Here is a 21847-nt window from a genome sequence, read left to right on the forward strand (position 1 = left end):
AATAAAAGGCAACAGTCGGTAAAAAAAAAAAAATGCTTTTCTTTTAATTTTTTTTTTTCCTGTTGTGAGTTTGGTGTTTACTAAGGTATCAGGTTATCAGGTTTTTTGTTTTTTACAATTTGCACCTTTATTCAAGTATATCACAGCAGTGTGTTAGAGAAATACAGTAAATGTTTCATTTCAAATTGAACTTACACTAAAGTAACAAATTTCCAACAGAGTGAGTTAAATACAACAAAAGGAAAGAATAGACAAAAGCTATGAAAGTCCATCTAAATGTACTGTGAGCAAAAATAGAATCCAGGATAAACCAAACCTTTTCTCCTTCTGCATACTGGACTAAGGAGTTTCAACTACCAGACAAAAATTGGTTGTTAGTCCATACTGGTTACTACTGTATCCTAGAAAGGAAGATCACAATGTATGACATTTAAAACTACCCATGGTATAACTCCCTGTACATTTTTAATCATTAGAATAATTCTCTGGGCAGAAATGAAATTTCAAAAAGCTTCAACCTGGTCTTGTGTATCTACTAGGGATGCTCTACACAAAGACTTTTTTATAATCAGTTTGTTCCAGTATGCCACTGTCCATAACAATTTTAACAAGGAACAAACCCCAAAAATGAAATAAATAGAAAAGGTGAAAGAGTAATGTTGTTGTGAACCTGAGAGACCTGTAAATCCTCGACCTTCCCTCAACATGCTCAAAAAAACCCTGCTACACAAACGCTGCAAAAAAAAATTAAAATAATAATAATAAAAAAATCCGTAAAACGCACAGAGCGGTTGAATGTTGGTTTCCCCATTTCCTTGAACTCATACACGCAAAAAGACAACTTGCAAAACATAAGTTGAAGTCCAAGTTTAATAATAAATAACCAAAACATGAGATGAAAATTCGCCAAAAATAGAGGTAAAAAATCGTTCCTCTGTGGCTACGAAGAAATGGGGATGATAACAAGACGGGGGGCAGAACTAAAACTCCCCCCTCAAAGTCCACATTCAGTAGAAAAAATTACCTGAAATCATAGTATTAAGTATACACCTCATGAAGAACGCCTTAAACATTTACGCACTCGTCATCTGGCTCAAATGCAAACATACAAAACAATCAGGAAGATATAACCAACTCTAGGATTACTGCAGCAGCCGAGGTCGCACTGATCCAACACCTTAGAAGGTTCGGTAGACGTCGCAACAGTATTTTTTGGGGGGATGAAAAAATACTGCGTGTGTTGTGGTACCCAGTAAACAATTTTCAATAAATTAATCTGAGGTAGCGTTGTTATCTTTTTTCTTCCTCTGCAGTAGCCCGAGTGCTAACCTGTCACGGCCAGTTTGCATCTGATCTCTTTTGTTATCTGGAGTCTGAGGAAAAGGCAGAGATGAGCTGGAGTCAGAGTTGCACAGAGGAGAGATCGGAGAGGGACAGGGCGAAAAAGAGCGCTCAAGAGGGAAACAAGGGGGTCTTCTCCGGTCTATAAAAGGTCACGAGGAGACGTCCTAAAGCTTCAGTAAAAATCCAAAAATTCAATGGGACCAAGTTCTACCATATTCTTTACATAGGAAATCCAGCTTCTCTTGTCTGAAGTTGAAAACAATGGAATAAATCGAGGTGATCTTTACACACTAAAGTACACACAAAAAAAAAAAAAAAAAATCTTGTAATGCTTTATACACTCAGTGGTGGGCACTGCCTAGAATGACCTTTTTCCATTTGGATTTGGAATCCATGTAAAACAAACAAACTAAAAAAAAAAAAAAAATCAACATATCAAAAAATATTAAAAAATGAAAAAAATATAAAACATGAGTCGACAACCTGACAAAAATAATTCCTGTGAACATGCCTGGTTTCCCCAACACCTATTGAGGGAGGAGAAAACGCTTGGCACAAAAACAAATTTTTAATCAGATATGTAGTTATGTTTTTTATGAAGGTGTTGAGAAATCAGTGATATAAAATGACCTTGGGTGAGAAAAACAAATAAAATGTTTTGGCCACACGAACAAAACAAAACAAAAAGTAAGTAATTGAGTCCCTCAAGTGTTTAAAGGCCGACAGTTATTTGCGTTGGCCTTGGTTGACATTAAAACTAAAACAGAGATATATAACCTAGATATGTGGTTAATGGACCTAATGGCATTGAGATATATATAAACACAATTTTTTTTTGCTTTTAAGGTCATTTCAACCTCAGTGGTTAACACTCACCCCCAACTTCAAGGATTATTCATTGTCACAATTAGTTAAAAAAAAAAGTCCTGCCCAATTTTAGATTTACACAAGGCACACACTAGGCAGTGCAAAACTATAGACGCATTCCAATCCCTACTGCTCCCAGTTGCTCAACTGGACAGTAAAATCAACTATTAGGTATAAGGTGGGGAAGGGGGAAGACATTCATGGTGGGACGTGGGTGCTGCCGGAAGGATCTATTAGGAGAAAATAAGTTAGGATGTTGAAGGACAGGAGAGTCAGGCGTGTCCTTTTTTTTTCACAGCTGATCTACGGGCTACACTTGTTCGACAGTGATGCTGAGTGAACACTGAGGGGGGCTAACGGCTCTCCACACCTGATGACTGCTGTAATGAAGAGGACAAAATCTCATCTAACCCCGCTGTGCCGACATCAGCAGGTTTGTGTTTGCACTTGAAGTTCTTTTGTAAACTCCAGTTCTGGGTGAGTGTTCCTGACGATGGCTCAGATACTGAACTAATCAAGAAGCTATAATACGTGAAAAAAAAAAGAGGGAGCCATCGCATAAGATGACGGTGATAACTGGCCTGTGACGAAGCGTTCTTGCACTCAAGGGCAAGAAGGACTCAGCAACTTAGTTCACTGATTCAGAACGTTATCTGACCCCTTCTGGCGGCGACGGCACTTTTGCATTCACCGTCTGCTGGTGATGATCCGAAAGCATCAGCACGCACTTGTGACGCACGCGTGTGTCTTTTAGTAGAAATACATACATGCATACCGAGTTGTGTCTACACGCAGCTCTGGACAAAAAAAAAAAAACTAAAGAAGCGACTAGGTTGTGTCATAGGACATCACCCAATTAACTGGTTCAGAAGTAAAACCCCAAGAGCAGCATGGATCAAAGTTTGGATAGCACCCAAGTAGCACCAGATTTGCCCATCACTGTGGATGTGTGTGTGCATGTATGTGAGATCGACACACCTCCAGGAGTTTGGTTGTGAAGAGAGGGTCTGGATCTGGCCAGGTTCCTGAGACGATAGCACCATTAAATATCTCTGTTCGTTCGCTTCCCCTCAGCAAAGAGAAGGCGCAGGATGTTCTGTTTTTGTGTTTGTGTCGGAGGGACCGACTCAGAAGGTCCACCGCTTTTCCTCCCCCAGTTCCTGTTTGTATTTGTGGTCCAAGGCTGTCCAGGGTCTACCTGATCGAAACGTTTCCTCCATCTCACAGGAATGTATGAAAATGCTGGATTCTTTCCTCCATTTCCTGCAACACAAACAGCGAGAGACACACAAACGCGTGCTGCTTACTCAAAGGTGCTACAGCAAACCCTGATGGGTGTCAAAGCATCTGCGCGCCACGGCCTCAGTGTTACTTGGAAATTTCTCACGGCAAACAACAACTTTCGCCATGATAAATGATGCAAAATGGAGCAAAGCTGTGCTGGAATGAGATGAGCAATTTTTCTCAGCATGAAAACAGCAGAGTTTGACACCGACTAAATCTGAGCAGAGCCGGAGGAGGAGAGATAGATGTTAGTCTGCAATAGATCATGATTAATGCCTTCAAGACGTTGCGGCGGGTGCGTTCTCTCATTTGAATGACTGTCGGTGTAACAGACACCACTACACGATAGCAATCAACATTTACAAGAGTTAAAAAGAATGTTAACTTCAGAGCAGACAATCACTTTACACTTGTGAGAGAGCAGCAACTTTTCCAGGAACACACAGTCCCTGGTTCACATAACCTTGGACAATTAGCTTCATCATTTTTTTTAGTTGTTTTTTTACTGCGGTGTCAGAAGACAGTCATTTATTTATTATTTTATTTAGAAAATTTGAAAATTATAATTAATCACTCGAGTTATACATGCTGACGTCAATTTTTCTCACATTTATTTTCACTGCTTTCTGAAAAATAAAAAAAAGCTTTTTCATAAATTTTGATGAAACCACAATTACCAGTAGACGAGACAGGATGCAGGTTATTTTTCCATTTTTTAATTTAAATCAAATTTAAGCTTTCAATTTGTTGCACTGCTTTTTTTTCTGACAATGACCTGGTTTCAGTGAACTGGTTTCACGGTTATTTAAAGTTTATCCTATAAACACCAATCAATTCTTTGTCACAACTATTGCCACCAAAATGCTCTTTCCTTTTGCATCTGAGAGGAAATAAACCCTGTTTACGTGGGAGTGAACATTTGAATAAGGATCAAAGATAACAAGGGTGAAACGCACACACTGTTTAAATGTCAGTTCCACAAACTCGTCCTCACACCAACGGCCATCTTGACGTGTCCCACCTCTGAGGATCATAACTCTGACTGACTGGCGCTGCATCAACTTTTAATCCTTAAAACTCAGCCTCAGCTACACCTACCCTCCGTCTCACTAATCTACTGAGCTGGACACAAAGAACTGATTTCCATAAGCCCTGGCTGACGGCCAAATAGCTGACGACTCAGTGAAGTCCAGCCAGCGCCGGTATTACCATATTCTGTCCAACGCTGACTGAAGCCTTTATTTACCTGGACTGCGGGAGGTAACAGCCCTTTGTTTGAGGCAGACTTTATTTAAGAGAGGAAACTTGGCTCCTAAGTCCTGTGTTTGAGAGACATAATTGACCATATTTAGTCCTGTTTGCCCTTTGCCTGAAGCAGAGCCACTATTTCTGCAGATAATGACGTATTAAAGAGATGCATGACTTTTGTTGTTCTTCACACCGTCATAGTTCACATGAGGCTACCTGTCAATATAAACTATTCAATGAGCATCTTTTTGGGAAAAAAACCTAAGCTAACTCCTCTTTTCTCTACTAGTAAAAAAACAGATTCACATTGATGGAAAGCTGGACGATGAACGGACGCACCTGGGTCGGTGAAAATCTACTTGCACCGCTGGTGAGTAAACTGCAGGAAGGCAGAGTTTTACTTCTCCGTGGGGTCACTTAAACATCCCATCAAAGAGAATCCTGACACTGTGTGCTCACCACTGTTTGAAGTACATTTTAAGACTTTAAGAATAAACACACTGTTTGAAGTACATTTTAAGACTTTTTTTTTCTGCGTATGAGAATAAACGGAGATGGCAGGAAGTAGTCGGAGGGAAATTCACTTTAACTGAAAGCTAAAGGAGGAACAGGAACTCAGGCCACGGGCATCTACACCACACCTCCACCAGGACAGGCAGGGCACTACACTGATTCATGTCCTCAGCGTTGGAGGTTTGACCTTTCTGTAACAAGGGTAACTTAATTACTTGAAAGCACCTGCTCCATCTTAGCCAATTCTTGATTTTCTTTTATTTACTACAATATTTCTTCTATGAATAGAATAGGAAAAAATATTTAGATTTATGCCTATTTTTGTTTTGTTTATCAAATACAAAAGCAGAGTCAGAAAACGTTGCTGTTCTGTCCAGATGGAGTTGTCTCACAGGGTAGTGACAGCGGGCTCGAAGTGATGAAAGCGTCGCGCTCTACGGGGACTAGTGTTAGTAATAAAAACAGCTTCAACACTAGTGCTAAGTGTCTTAAGTGTTCTCAGAAGACCCACTTTTATAGTCGGATGTTTACCATTAATGATTTACGGAGTACACATGCTCTCAATCATTTACTTATTTACTTTGGTCATTTATATTTTACTGACTATCAGAGAGTCAACAAAAAAACACCACAAAATAAACAAGTGAGTCTCAGAGTCCCGGGGCGGTTTATGAGCATCTTTGAACCACATCCCTGCCGTCCTCCACGGCAAACACACAATCAGCCATAAAAATATAAGACCTGTAGAACAGGCAGCTCACTCAGCTGGTGTCATGTGAACCTCGGGCATCTCGCAGACGCAGGTTAAAAGGTCAAAGGCTTTTTACAAACTCTTAAACTGCAGTCTAAGACACCAAGAAAATGCATTACCAATACCAGAGTGAAATGCCAATTTGTGGTTTGGGGCCCTGCTGTGTTGTTGTGTACGCAGCAGAGATGGTCCCCGTGGCCTTAACTGGAAGCGGGGTGCGGTCCACTCCAGCTGCTTAAAGGTCAGCTCTTCCAGAAGACTGAGACGAGCCGTACCCAGAGGAGGACGCACGGAGAGTAAAGGAAACAAATGTACCTTCACGCTCCATTTAACTCTGCTCCACAGCACACCATACCGTACCCTATATATGTATACGTGTGTGTGTGTGACCCGCTACAGAGAGGGGATGAGCGTGTGAAGCACGGGCAAACGAAAGCAAACCAGCTGACATTTCTGCTGCGGGAACAACAAATTAGGCTGGCCGTAAGAGACCCCCCCTCCCCCCACCACCTCCCCCTCCAGCCGGCCTGCAGACAGGCAGCACCACCTGGCTGACTGCACGCTCCCCCTTTTCCTATGTACTGCTTCATCTCCCTGACATCCTGACAGCCAGTTCTGGCTAGCAGCACAGGACACTGCCATTCTTGGCTCCATATCTGCACTGACATCCTACAGCAACAGCAGATGACCAGATGGTACTGGAGGGAAAAAAAAGTTATACAGCAGATTTTTTTGTTCCTGCATGGAACACTGTCAAATGAGATTAATAAAAAAAATACAGGACCTGGTAATTAGGGTCATTTTGTTGATTTCAATTGAAAATATGTAAAAAAAAAACAAACAAAAAAAAATACTTTTTTATAACAATCCACGGCCTAAAATTCGTTAGTTTTGTAATTATTATTATTATTATTATTTTTTTTACATCTTGAGTTGCTGCTTTTAAATTAAACTCCATGCAGTTTTTATCTTTACATTGCAGACAAAATGTGTTTAAGATTCTTATGTGGATTTCAAACACATTTGGCCTTGACTTAGGAAAGCATGAACATTTACAGCTTCACACCCTGTATTTAAGACAAGTAGAAAAACATAAGCTTACTGTCAATTTCAATATTCATCTTTTTTCAGTAATTCTGGGTATTCTACTAGGGCCGCAGGCATCATTGTAATTGTTTCAAAAGTATAATTCAATTCAGTTTTTAGTCCTGACCGTCAAGATGTCATAGTCGGAGCCAACTCCCCCAAGGCTGGGAAACAAGACTTCTGACCCGACTGAACAGTTACAGAGTTGCTTCAGAACATTAAACAACTGGTCGCCAACTTTAAAGAAGAGGAATCTGCCTCCTGTAGTTTCATAATGTCAGGAATGGAAAACAAAAATTGTTGGCTCATTATACATCTTCTAGAACTTTTGCACAGTACTGTGTGATTAATTTACTGCTCAGTACTCCTCTGACAGATATTACTCTCCGCATTTACCCCGTGAGTGACACACAGCAGTGATTAACATACTCCTGTGTCTCAGATTAACACCAGGAACACACAAGCACCCAGGGAGTGGAGGAGTTTTGGTGCTCGCTCAAAACACCGCTGCCGCATGCGTACATCCTACCACTGGGTTTGCACTTGAGGAAATATCTAATTAAAAAGCACCCATGTTGAATTTTAGTGAACTAAGGGGTCATCAACAGTCCCATGGTGCTTTGCTGTCTCTACATAAATCATATTCCTCCGACCTTCTCCTTCATCACATGTTTCTCCTCCACTGCAGTACACTCTAAGTCCACCCCTGGGACGTTTGGCCATCAGTGTGAGATCTGCTATTTTAGACGCTCACAGCTATACTTCTGGTCCAGGATGCCTAATAGCATGCACTGTCAGATTTAGACTTACATTTCCATTTATGCCAACTTTGAGTTGTAGACTCATGTTATACAGTAACTAGACCAAATCTTTTTTTTTCTTTTTGATGCAGTCGTAAAAGCTTTTAGATAAAAACCTAGTTTTTATCATCTCCATCCTTCAACAAAAGACCGTTTAGTTTGTTAATTATTCAGAAGACAAAGGGTGTCTTTCCTACTGACCTCCAGTAGCTGCGTCTTGTCGTACTCTCTGCGGTACTTGTATATACACTGGCCGAGGAGAGAGTACAGTCTTTCTAGTTGCTCCACGCTGTAGTCTTCACTCTTCTTCACCACCACATCCAGTAGCACCTGTAAGAACATGACAGCAACACGACAGTGAATACAACAAACTAGTGCAGCTCTAACACGACCACAGGGAGCACATGTGAGGGCTACACATTTAATTGTTTTGTATTTTGTAACAAAATCGCTATTGGTTGAACCTAAAAAGCAACAACTTTATTCATTTATTTTTCTTTTACCTCGACCGAAAATGAAAAACATGTTGTTGAATAACTAGTCGCAGCAGCTGAGCGTCGGTGGCGGCGCATGGAGATGAAACATTTGGAGGTCAGTTTTATCCAAAAGCAATTTAGCTCAGAGTGACAGCTAATTAAAGCTAATCATAATTAGAACCAAGTTTACATTTCACTGCAACTTTGATTAAACCACACTGGACAGTCAAATGCCCCTTTTCATTGACCCGTACCTCACATGTTGCCCCACGCCAAAGTATCTTTTTAAACACAGCGCTCATCAGAATGCATGGACTGAGACGGAAAATAGACAATAATTAAAGTGACATCACTGATACAAGACGAGCCAACGTGTAAACGCAGGGAGGGTGAACGTGAGTTAAACACATAAAACCCAGGCAATGGTACGATTAATGAGACGCAAATGTGTGTCAAAGCCTTTTTGTGAGTGAACGTCTAAGAGATAATTTACAGTGACCTAAAGTAACGTGACAAAGACAAAAAGGATAAGACCGCATTAATCACCGTTCCACGTCTGACTTTGATTTCCGTTTGAACGGCAGAACAGTTGTATTCACTAAGGTAACAGCCTGAACTTCCGCCGTCAGAAAAATCAAATCCCGAGACAGACTTTATTCACGACCACATGTTTGACTTTAAGAGCAGCACTTCACTTTGTAAGGACGTCCTCACTTTGCAGCACGCACACCTTACAAAGAGACGGGGCAGTGCATTTCAAACAAGAGCTGCCCTTCAGAGCCAACCTCACTGTTAACAACTCTGAAGACCTGAGCATAAACAACATCGACAGGCTAATTTTTCTCCTGCAATGTGACAACGTAAACATGATGGGTGTGAAGTCGCCTTTGACATCGGGGTTGAACCTGACGTGACCCAAGTCTAGCCACACATGTTGACAACACGAGAGAGCAGTGAGGTCAAGTAAATAAACCTTCTAGTCTTACAGCGAACCTGAAGTTATTTTTATGATTTTTTTTATATTATCCTGAGACATGATCATATATATTTTAAGTCTTTAAAATCCTGTTTTTGAGGTTTAAAAGAAGGAAATAATAAAAGTTGTTTTCTTTGAATTTTATAGTGAAATTAAAAAAAAAAGGAAAGGTCATCAATTACAACCCGTTATTGATTTTCTTACATAATGATTTGCCATTAGTAAATTAATTAGCATTTGCAGCCCAGCACTGAACTAAGTGGGGAGGAAACTTGAAATGAGAATAAAACACATACATACTGTAACTTCTTAAGGCAGAGCTCTGTCTCACCCACACACACATCACATCACATCACATGAAACCCCTGCCGTTCACACTCTTACTCTGCAGTACCCTGAGATGAAAAAAAGGCTCCGCTGCATCATGCATCTTTTGATGGTTGGACTATCAAAGTAGGTCAAACTGATTTCTGTTCACTCTGCATATAAATTCATTGAACACCATCCAAATCAGTTGATGAACCGTGTATTTACTGAGTGTCTGAAGCATTTTTAAAACCCTGAGCAAACCCTGAAAGCATTCGGAATATTCTAAAACGCACACAAAATTATAATGATCTCCATGGCTCCGAAGCACACACAAAAAGTCAGCAACAGATTGAGCATATTTTATGGTTTCCTCTGCCGCTCCTCACCCACTACAGCTACTTAAATAGCTACTTGTTTTGACAGAGCACGTCGCTGTCAGACGCCAAATATTATATCATGTACTTTATATTTTTTATAAGATACTTTAATAGTTTTATTTTTGCCAAACTGCTCTCGCTATTCTTTCCATTTCCCATTGCTTGCTATAAGCACATTTCAACACTTTACAGTAAACCTTCGCTTTTAGAAAGGCTTTTCTCGCCCTTCAATGTTTTATTGAGCCTCTCTTCACCATGTTCTCAACCACTTTTCCCAGGTAATGTTTAGACTGTTTCTATAGAATATTTCCCTTTTTTACTCACTAAGGCTCCCCCCCCATCCTTCATTTCTCTCTTTTAACTCTTCACTCTGCAGATTGTAACCAAGTGCTTCCCGGCCTTTGTCAGCTTGATCTGTACATCTGCAGCAGTGTGAGCTGAACAGTGTCTCTTCCACGTCTCACCCACTGAGTGAGCTCAACAAACACAAAAGGGCAGTAATCCCATGAGTTAAATAGTGATACCGACGTGGACCATTTAACCTCACTTACTCGAAACACCCCCGGCTCCCGTTTCCTTCTCCGTCTTTACTTTTAACAGCGTCTTTACACTGTCTCAAGCCTATTGGTAAAGTTACATCTGTGCCTTAAGTATGCTTGGGTGATGCAAAAGTCAAATGACCAACCCTAACGCTGTAATAGATACAAAAATATATTATTATTTGTTAGGACTATCGAGCAGCAGCGTGAAAGTTCATTTTACAATTTTACAATGTTCTAATATCAAATCAATAAGAAAAGAAATGATGAGCTAAATGATGAGGTGCGTCATCTGCAGAGGTCTCAGTCAAGATGTTTGTTATTCTTATTCTTTTTTTGTGCCTGCTAACAAATTGCCAATTTGTTCCCATTTTTAACAGGAGGTAATATGGTAGAATAAAGAAAAAAAATCCTGGATCCTCAGTCACTATTAATGATTTCTGCAGGGGCACAAGGTGACAGTGACACTGACATATAAATATCCAGTCTTGCTGGCAAATAACGTGGCTCATGGGTCACACAGGTAATGCAATATTGATGGTGCTGCAAGGGTCAGGGACAATTGTGACAAATCAAATAACCATGGTCTCAGCACATTAAAATGAAATGCAGTCCTTTCAGCGGGGGCTGTAAAGTCCCGCGTGCTTGATTTATCATCCTAAATATGCAGCGGCTGGCTTTACATGCCACGATGGAACCGCCGGCACGAGGCTGGTCCTGCCATAACTGTGGAAAGATCAGCATGTGTAACATCTGTATTAGGCCACAGGAGATAACCTTATAATGAGAATTTTTTTTCTTTTTTTTTTCAAATTGTCCAGTTGTTATGAAATCAAATACCAAAAAGCCTCACATTTCAAAGTTTAAACTCTTCTTCCACATGGTTACCATTTATAAAGAAACAAACTGATATCTGTGGACAACTGCTAAGTGCTAGCGAGTTACTCATTATGACACAAACACTCCACTTCATGCAGGCGATGTTATCCCCTCAAAAAGAACAGTCAAATGAGAAGGATTCATTTATTTATTAGCTCTTTTATCTCCTTGTATTATTACAGCCTGCTCTGACAAAGTCTGAATCGTGGAACTGACTAGAATAGTGTCTTTTTTATCTTTTTGCATTTCTGTTAAGACACATCTTGTTCCCACTTTGTGTGTAACCATAGCAACCAAATTTACATTACAGGCAATGGAGCTGTACAACAGCCAGGCTCCCCAGTGGAGAGGCGATGGCAAGCCAAGGCAAACAGTCACTTCTTCATGTCTCATGGTCACTTGGTTACCAAATTGTGTCCAAGTTGAACGTAGCGTCAAGAAGCACAAAGTGTCTGAGCCAAGATTTGTGTGTTTAACAAACTCTGAAAAGCACGACCTTCACAACAAAACCCTCTGAGCTGAAACATTTTTTTTTTCAGTTACTGATCAATTCAATCAAGGTCTGCTGCTGAGGTTGTGATTTAGAAGACAATCATGTCTCCAGATGAGTTGTAGCGCCAACTGTTTTTAAGGTTTGTTATCACACAAAATGCTCTAAGTTTTCTGTTTAACAACATTTATCAGGAACTTCTCCAGATGATTGAAGGGCCAAAAACCCTCAACACAATGCAGATAACCAAACTGTTGTCTCAGAGTATCCAGAATTCATATTTTGGCAAACGAAAGTAAAGGACAGTAAAATTCCAGCAATTATCAAACAAGGCTACAATTAATTAATCAATTCTTGCAGCTATACTGAAACATTTAATTATAAATTATAAGCATTTTTGTAAAAACTATCCACTCATTCCTAAAGACAGGTTACTTCCCCTGGAGGAAGCTGGAATACCTGGTGGTCGTTCACACACAGGAAGAACAGGCTTTCTTTGTGGAGTTTGCATGGAGATTAAAACATTACACCTGTGATCTCAAAACTTAAAAAAAAAGTGATTCATATCCTGCTCCATCCGTTTGAATAGTTAATGTCAGATTACAGATGTAACAGTTTCACAGTGACATACAGCGCTGCTATCATGAGGTTATGCCATCGTGCCAGCAAGATCATTTTTACAGAACTGCTTTGTCTAAATCAACCCGGAATATTATGAGAGGAAAATGAATAATAACCCTCTCCCACTAGAAGGTAATTACTTCACTCCACTCACACTGCAAAATGTGTCTTAGGGAGATACTGAATATTTGTCTAATAGAAGGAGCGTATTTTGCTGCTAAAATTAAAGCTATGAATACAATTTCACTTTCTCTGGTAAATATGGACGTGCTGGTAAATATTTAAAAAAATGTAATTGTTGGGGTATAACTACTAACATTGACTGAACACAAGTCAGAAGTATCTGATGTTTCAAAAACTGAATGCAAAATTACCTTAAGAGCTTTGCGATTTGTTCAAGGTTACAAACAGAATTAGTTATTGACCAGCAGTGGTTACAGTGGGACAGAACCTCGAGGGAAATTAAGGTGAATCGATGCAAGTCCTTTACACCTGTTCTACAGCAAACATGTGTTGTTGGGTGCACTAGGTGTTAGACTATTAAACAACAAAATGAGCTGACAAAGCAATATGAGAACGCGCCTTCAAAACAGTCAGGGGAAACTGGATAATCAGAATTAATTGTTGAAGGAGAATGTTTGCATTCAACATGAAGATTTTTTTTCATATTAATATTAGGACTTTTATGTTGCAAGAGACGAATAAGCCTGGCTAAAAGGAAAATGTCAAGAATCCTGGTGTTCGATTGACAACGGAGAGACTGGCTCAGCAATACTATTAGCCAGTTCTCTTTTGAACAGACATGTGGTTTAACCATTTAGACAGAAGCGCTGTTAGTGCTGTTAGCACTAAAAATGAACTCGGATGACAAACTGAAATGAGGCCATTTCTTTTGACAGGCTGGCGAAACCCAGAGACCTGTAATGGCTGGAGCTAAAAGCCAAGAGGCTCCATGCTGTGCTGGCAGCGAGGTGCACTCACTACTGTAGGCAGCTGCTGTACAGAAATGACGCACGATCTGGAGACTTGTGATAAGTTGGACGAAGAACAACAGGGCCAGGTTGATTTTAGTGTTTCTATTTTCTAATTTGCTACTGTCAGCAACACTTTGTTCTGAGTGGAGAAAACTTTTTTGAAGGTGGAAGAAAAATGAGTCTTTATTCAATCACGAAAAGCACAAGTTTCAAAACAAATATCATTGCTTTATTTTACGACCACAATCGGACCAAATATTTGCGTCTCGACGCTCAAACAGGGGACGTACTGAATACTGTAATGATATCTCTCTCCCACAGGCTCCGACTGTGGGGTGTGTCGAAAACTCCAAACACTGATACACTATTTATTTCCAGCCGGTGTCTTCCATCAAGCAAAAACTCTGGAATAATGAGCTCACTATCCGTGAATTTAACTGAGAAGGAGTAGCATATCCCTAACTACTGGCCCTAATACACACTGGGCAACATTCCAGTCTGCGAAGCCAAGAAATGTCTGCTTAAACGAGACTTTCATCCTGCAAACCGGAAATTCAATTTGTTCCGTAAGCTCGGGATAAAAAAGCAATTATTCACAGTCCCTTCATTTCACAATCTGTTTCTTTGTGATATCTGCTTTTTTTTTTGCCCTAACTAACAAATAAATCCCAAATTACTGCCGTGTGTGGCTGGTCATACGGAGATCCAGCTGAAGCAGCACGACGAAGCTTGTGAATCAATTAATTTGATGGATGTAGATTCAACAAGGCAGGATGGAAACTTTTCCATGTCATCCATCGCAACAAGACACGAGTAACAGTTACTCAATACGTCGCTCTATGGGTAAAAAAACAAACAAAAAAAAGTATGTATGTTTGAAGAACCCTTCTTTTACACAAATTACATTACAGCGCTGCCCTCAAAGCCCATGGCCCCAATCTGATCAGTGAGAAGAAGTGCTGTCAGGGGAGCCAACTCAACCAAGGCTTCAATTTACACTGGGAGACCCTAGCGTGACTGTGCAAAGCAATGTAGAGCTCTCTCCTATTTGAACACATCCTGGAATAAGCCGGCGAATCTAGTGAGGCACAGAGGAACTCATGTTTGAGTCATTAACTTATTCCCTCCATATACAGAAGCAGCAACACCTGTTGATTGAGGAATGTGGAAAAAAAGGGCCTGTCATTGTAATTGGCTCCCTGGATGTTTGGACAGCAGGGATAAAAACCGCTGACAGTTAAAAGATAAAGAAAAAAAGAAAAGACAGTGGAATAACTGTGGGATGAATAGAAAGGCAGGATAAGCTGAAGGAGTTGGGAATCAGCCATCTGAGGAGGGCAGTGTGACAGCATCAGCTGCAGACAGACCTATGGATGTGGGAGCTTAAGGCTTGTTACTCATGAGCAACTTTCTCTACCTTTCATACAGCTGCCTTTTACAGTGAAGTCCAGTGAAATGAAACTTTTTAAAAAAATCTGTCTGCTACGGCTTCTGTGTTTGGTAACAGATTTACAGTACTGAATGCACATACTGAAGTGCACACTACAAAAAACAACAAACAGAATACAAATATACAGTAACAAACAGCCTACTGTTGTTAGTACCTTGTACGTTCATAGGGTTAGATGTTTTAAAACAGTTATATTGTTAATCAAAAAAAGTTTTTAAAAAAGGGTAAAAAAGGGTCTAAATGTCATTAAACTGAAAACTATTTTTGAGTCTGATTTATTACAGGGTGGTAGTGGTAGATAGTTAATCATGATTGTGATAAATCAAGATTAAATACAAATAATCAACAGACCAGAAAGACAATAAACAGCAGGAGGACGCATGTGTTTGAGACTACTCTAATGTCGACAGTCCCTCACAGTCCGTTTGGCAACTGTGTCAGTCTAGCTGTAGACGTACTTACCAAAAAGATTATCAAATAAACTAGTGAAAAACGTATTAACTAATGTTAAACCCGACAAAACATTTTGAAAAAAATCATTTTACCAAAAGTCGCTGATGGTCCACTACCACTGGAGGATGCACAGGAGGTTGTGGCTCTTCCTCTGTCCGTTCAGCAGATCCCTTCAGCTGCTCTGATGAGCTGTCCATGCATTTCACCTCTCCCTCTGAGAAAAGGATAAGAGGATAATAAATGGAAAGAAGGAAAGAAGGGAGGAAGTTAACTGAGGAAGGAAGCTGTTTCATGAATTAAAGCAACATTTAATTAATGGGAGAGTCAAATTTCAGACCTCAATTTGTTTTTCCCAAGAAACAACTGAGAGCGCAAACTGGATACTCCAAATGGAAATTAATCCTAGCTGTCATAGCCACAAGATGAATGCCCAAATGTGGTAGGGGACAGTAAATCTATTTGAAGTTACCAACCACTGGGTATATAATATTTCACATCGAGACTCCTGCTGTCCATTTATAACTGCGTTCAAACAATGTTTTGATGATTAAAGGAGCCAACGCAGCGCAGGAGAGTGGAGTGGAAGTAGCTGAGCTGTTGTTTGAGGAGATTCACTTTGTGTCCTGCTGTAGTGTGACTGTTTCACGCAATGTATTTTAGATTCTTATTCTATTATATGTATTGTCTATATACGTATTAACACCGGCCTTACAGCTGGCCGCGGCGAATCGGAAATGAAACCACAGACTCATAATTCAACAAAAAGTTACTAGCTGCTCAACTGAACCAACGAGACACCTTTAAAAGTGGAGGAAAAAACAACGAAATAAAATGTGATGGATCAAAGCTGGGGAAAAGGTCTCGTGAATCTTTATAGTCAAAAACCATTTAGGCATCATACCAAAAGGCAGAGCTTTTATACAAAAGTTGTATAAATTTTAGGCCGCTCTGCTTCCTCTATTGAAATAAAGCATTTACTATGCCAGTAGATAGCATTTCAAATTCTGTATTGCTGCTGCATTATTCATGTGACGTTCTCTATCTTTAAAGCTAAAGCAGGTGAAAAATCTAAAGTGCAAGTTAAGCAATTTTCAAAAAGGTTGAATATGTTAAAGTTGAATCATTTACTCAACTTTAAATATTTCTTCCCCTCATACTCTAAAAATCAAATGATGTTTGTCTGGACTGCTTGGTCATGTTTGTCATTATCTTCATATGCAACTTTGCACACCTGACACATCAGAGCATCTGCTTTTAATCTAACAGAATGAATCCCTCCATTCCACTTGATTACTTTAAATCAATTCTCCACAACAGTTTCCTTTTATTTGGATCGTCACACCAAATATGGAATAGTGACTGATGTGCAGCCTCAATGTTAACCAGCAGCTAATTCTAATTCATCTTTACACCATTTCAAACCTTTTAGGTGACATCCATTAAGTAATTACATACTGCACAGAGGATAGAAATGATGTTTGTACTGTTTTGTTTATGAGCAAAATAGAAAAAAAATGAAAAATGTGCACAGAGGAAAGAAGCTCCTTGAAATGTTTCTTCTTGTGGCATTCATGTATCGTAACATGGATTTTACAAAAGAAACTTTGCAAAATAGTTTTTGGCTCTTTGGTGATGGACTGAAGAACTGTCAAGGCTCGTCTCACCGTCTCAATGACTGCTGCTGTTGTTGTCGGCTCAATCCCACTCTGTCACTTGAAAAGGTTTAAGCGGCGAGAAGTAACAGAAAAACACCACACTAACCACATACTTTAATATCACACAGACCAGTTTACCTGACTTCATACCTTCTCTGTCTTGGTCTTCATCAGCACTTTCAGCCCCTGCCCTGCCATGGTGGAGAAGGATCCCCTGAGTAGAGTGGCTCTCAAGTTTGTCTTTGTGCACCCTTTGTTCTGACTTGTTAGAGCTGCCAGCTTCACCCTGAGGAGTGCCTTTGTCATCCTCACTGCTCCTCCTGAGGCTCACAGAGTCCAGGCTGTCCATCGACTCATTCCCGTTCACACAGTCCACATGCGACGTCGTCAGATCCCCCGTGTGCTTTGACTGCAACTCGGCATCAGAGGATTCAGAAGTTTCGGTCAAAGGCTCAAAGTTAGACTGCTTGGTCTGGTTTTCTGTGTTCTCGGTCTTTCCTTCTTTTGCCGTGGACTGGTTCCTCTCAGATGCTGGGTTTTCTGCGGCTTCGTTGACCTCTGTGGGGGGTCCCGTGGGTGCCGCCAGCGGAGGCTCCTCGGAGCTCTCCTCCTCAGTGGACGGCAGATGGGGATGGTGGCCGTTGGGTTGAGGGCCTGTGATGTCACATGATGATTCCTCGTCCTGCGTCAAACACGAGTCACTGGGACCTGCGGCTTCCACTTCTGCCTCGGGCTCATCTTCCTCCTCCTCTACTCCTTTCTTGTAGGATTTCTTCTTACGGATAATACCCCGCCCCCAGGAGGATCTCCGGCGAATTTTCCTTTTTATATGATCTTTATAAGATATATGAAGAGTGGAGAAAAAAAGAATATTAGATTTACTGATTACCATGGGCAAAAGACACTTAATAATAAATGAAGTGGATTAAACAAGAGGTACACAGAGAATATAAGAAATAATATAGAAAAGGCAGAGTCATGATGTTTGTGTGTTTAACCAGTAGAGACAGAGACAGATGGCAGCCATGTTACATCACTGATATTTAGACACTGATGACCACAGACGGCACTTGGTGTCGTAACAGGAAAAGAAAAACCGTATCCTCTTCTCTGCAACGAATCAACACAGCAGTGACACTTCAAGGTCTTTATTATGCACAGCATAATCCTGATAAGGACACATTGCAAAAAAACCCAAAACAAACGTAATCGCAGATAAACAACAAGATTACGCAGTGGACAAACGCGAAGTCCATCAGATCCTAGCTATTCTGAATCTAACACTGCCCAATGCACTGTTATAATACCATCACTGGGATTTGCGGCGCAATCAAAAATGTATGTCGGCTGAATACTTAAAGGAAAGAAATGAACTCATTTACATTATTCCTTGGAGGTTTTACTGCAAATATACTCTGTGCGTTCTGGGTTCCAATATGTCTTTTATTCCTAAGCAACACCTGCTACCAACACTAAGACATTATGAATCAAACCAGGCAGGTATCTTTTGCTGCCTGCGAGTTGCCAGTAAAAATTGTCCTCATCTCTTGCTTTTATCTGAGGCCTGTTTTTTTACTCTGCAGAGACAATTTTGTGCTGTACATTTCAGATGAGAGTGTTGGATTTTATAGTGAAGGGAAATAGGGTAAACAATGTTTTATCTACAACACACTCACACCCACACATATATATACAGACACATATAAAACATGTATTTTAATAACAGCTAGAAAGAAAAATATCCCTGCCCAAGCCTTCCGAGTTGCTCCTCTAAGAACTCATGCATTTCTGTTAGTAAATATTACACTTCCATCCTCCCCAAACAAAGTACCAAAAACATGTTAAAAAACTGCAAGTCGTATTTTTTACTAGTTAGGCTGTTTGTGCGCACTGGACAAGTGACTTGTACAGGTTATTAAAGACTAATCCTCATGTTCTGCACGACCACAAGAGGGCACCATCTACTCCGGTGACAACTGTCCTGAACTGAATATATCATTAAAAATAATTAATCATAGAGACCTCCTCCCCATGGAGTGACCAAACAACAGCTATAACTATCAAAATTGGCAATTAAAAACAAAAATGACCAGAGACAAAGTGGCCTTCATATTCTACAGCGGAAACCAGCAGAGGTTTAAACAGACACTGAGACCAGGTCTATTGCCAAAGACCAGAGTTTGTAATAGAGCTTCTCTCGAGTGTTTCCGGAGGCTGTTGGCAGCCTTGGCATTCAGTTTGGATGCAACTGCGGTTTTGGTTCCTCCTGATCTGATAAGGAAAGACAAGATAGCCATAGGGTAAGCTTTGGTGCAGCAAGAGAGTCTTATCCATTTCCAGACATTACTGGCACATGGGACAGCTGCTGCGCTGCAAGAGAGGGACTGAAGACAGAGAAAATGAAGAACAAAGAGAACGGATGTGCCAACACTCAGAATATTCCTGAATACTGGCATTGTGTCAATATCACATCCTCGTGTTTTGTGATTATTTCTTGCTTTTCACCTTTTCAAAACACAGAAGACTCTACATTAACAAAAAAAAATCTATGCAAGTTCACGTCGCAGATTAAAAATCTATTTTGTGCAGATTAAGTCTAGCTGGGTTGTAAATGTCTCACCGAAGCTACCTTTGAGCACCATTTCAAAATAATCTCTTCAGATGTGAACAGCACCTTCCCTCCTCTTTTACAAATTACCAAAAAAAAAAAAAAAACCTTCACAATCTCAGCAATCTTCAATCTTTTCAATAAATGGTCTGTTCCGGGTCAGCTATCAGACATCGCTCCTGTTACGTGAAATTATTTAGAATCGCAAGCAGGATGAGAGCAAATGACTCATCACAGACAGTTATTAAATTATGCATGAATGATATTGGAGCAGATCCATACAGAAAACCACCCGAAGGTCAGATCATTGTCAGGTACGGAGGGAGTGGGAGGGGGGTAGGGAGTAAAAGTCACACACAGATCACTTTATGAACAATAAAAAGTTGCATTCATAGTGCTTCAATGACACATGAGCATCAAAGTCAGCATATACTGTATATACACACAAGTCAAATCCTCAATTTTTTTTCCAACAGAGTATGAAATAGCCACCCTTGGATACTTGGAATTACTTCATAGTCTTATGTTGTGGAATATTTATTACTTTTATATCTCCAAGTCATATTAGCTCATAAAGATAAGTGTAGCCATCTCAGATAGATTGATTAAATAGGCCTCTGGGCTCAATGCCACTTTATCATCAGTAGTAACTCACATGTACCCTGTACTGCAAAAGTAGCTCAACAAATCAAGGCAGTCAATTCAATTTTACCACGATTCCTTGCCAAGAATATGTGAAAGGAAAAAAAAAAAGAGTTACTACATTGATTAGCCTTCAGGTTTTACTTAAACAAAGGCAAATTGTTGTCAGTTACAGCAGCTTAAAACAAATAATTTAACAACACGACTAGGCTCTGGAGAAAAATGAAATTTCTTAAGGAAAAACATCAGCAGAGAAGGTGAAACACTGTGGTGGAGCAGTCCTTGTTTGCCACAGGTTTAATATTCCCCAAGGGCAACAGCTGTTAGGAACGACAGCACATGTAGACGAGTGGTGAAGTCAAGTCCATTTTATTTAGTTGTTTTGTTATATTTTTGTCTACATTTGTATATTTGCCACCTGTATTTTTTTGTGGGGGAGTAACTAACTAATTAAATATTTAACGGTGAAAAAGCAAGGACATCAGACCAAAGAAATAAAATTGGCAATTAAAATACTAACATTTTTTAATAGGTATTTGCTTAACTATTGTCAAGGTGTATATAATGAAGTTGTTTTTTTAACAAATTAGTTAAGGTGCCAAGGCAGGATAAGATTAGCAAATGAGTCTAATCTCAAAATGATCACCTCAACAAAAGCCCTTTGACTCTTATACTTGAATTATTTCTAACAGAAGGATGTAGTTGAAAGCACATGTTAGTTTCCTTTTTTTTTTTTTTCATTTCTTTAGTTCACTGTAATTGACTGGACCCACGGCCTCACACTTGTAACATTAATTAAATATTGATCAGCCTTTCTCTTATCACCGGGATCTGCCAAGGATAAGAAATGGAAAAAAGACTCGTACAGTTGTCTGAGGTTTTAAATGAAACATTAGGAGACCATAGGACCAGCCAATCAATGTCAGAGAAACTGCCTGTGTTGAGTTTTATTAGCAAAAGATAAATACTAAAGGTGCTTGTCTTTTATGTAATACATTAAATATTTTAATGAAAAAAAAGATTACAAATACAATTGTAAAGTTAATTTAAATATGGACACAATTTCAAACTCACCTCATTTCATTTTCAATTAAATATAATCAATTATGTCTACTTGTATGGGTTTTTTTTAAAGAAAACAATGGAAACTGTAGGAGACAAAGAGGCAGAAAAACATAGGGTGGTGACACGGGGCCTCGGGGCCTCTGTTTGTCACATGACGTGACACTTTGCGCTGACATTTAATGAAATGTCCAGATCAATAAATGATCCCATCACTGCTTTTTGAAATGAAGGCAATCAGTCACTTTCACCGACCGCTGTAGTGTCTTTCCATTTCCCCTTCCTCTCTTTCTCTCACATAAAGGTCCACACAGCCCAATCACCCTGTTCGCTGTGGTTGTAATGGAGCACTTTACTGGGTGCACAACACAAAGAACAGGATACTTTTTTTTTCTCTTTTGGAAAAACAGTCTCAGTTTTTGTAACATGAACTTCCCAAATTG

The 21847-nt window shown here is 39.9% G+C and overlaps 1 protein-coding gene across 3 annotated transcripts in view; it reads right to left on the reverse strand.

The window, feature by feature from the left end:
• atad2b (ATPase family AAA domain containing 2B) overlaps positions 1-21847 on the reverse strand; it is a 56874-nt gene that overhangs the window by 6089 nt on the left and 28938 nt on the right. For 2 of the 3 annotated variants that reach the window (XM_017033619.2, XM_025056608.1), the window contains 4 exons: positions 17243-17926; positions 15530-15651; positions 8095-8223; positions 15-3474 (listed from right to left, as the gene is read on the reverse strand). In XM_017033619.2, coding sequence (XP_016889108.1) covers positions 3433-3474; positions 8095-8223; positions 15530-15651; positions 17243-17926 — 977 coding nt within the window. In that variant the 3' untranslated portion in view covers positions 15-3432. Of the gene's footprint in view, positions 1-14; positions 3475-8094; positions 8224-15529; positions 15652-17242; positions 17927-21847 lie in introns of those variants that run through there. The other variant, XR_003050012.1, reaches the window with a different exon arrangement.

Source organism: Cynoglossus semilaevis, chromosome 7, assembly GCF_000523025.1.
Source record: "Cynoglossus semilaevis isolate Cse_v1.0 chromosome 7, Cse_v1.0, whole genome shotgun sequence".
In the NCBI taxonomy this organism is placed as follows: Eukaryota; Metazoa; Chordata; class Actinopteri; order Pleuronectiformes; family Cynoglossidae; genus Cynoglossus; species Cynoglossus semilaevis.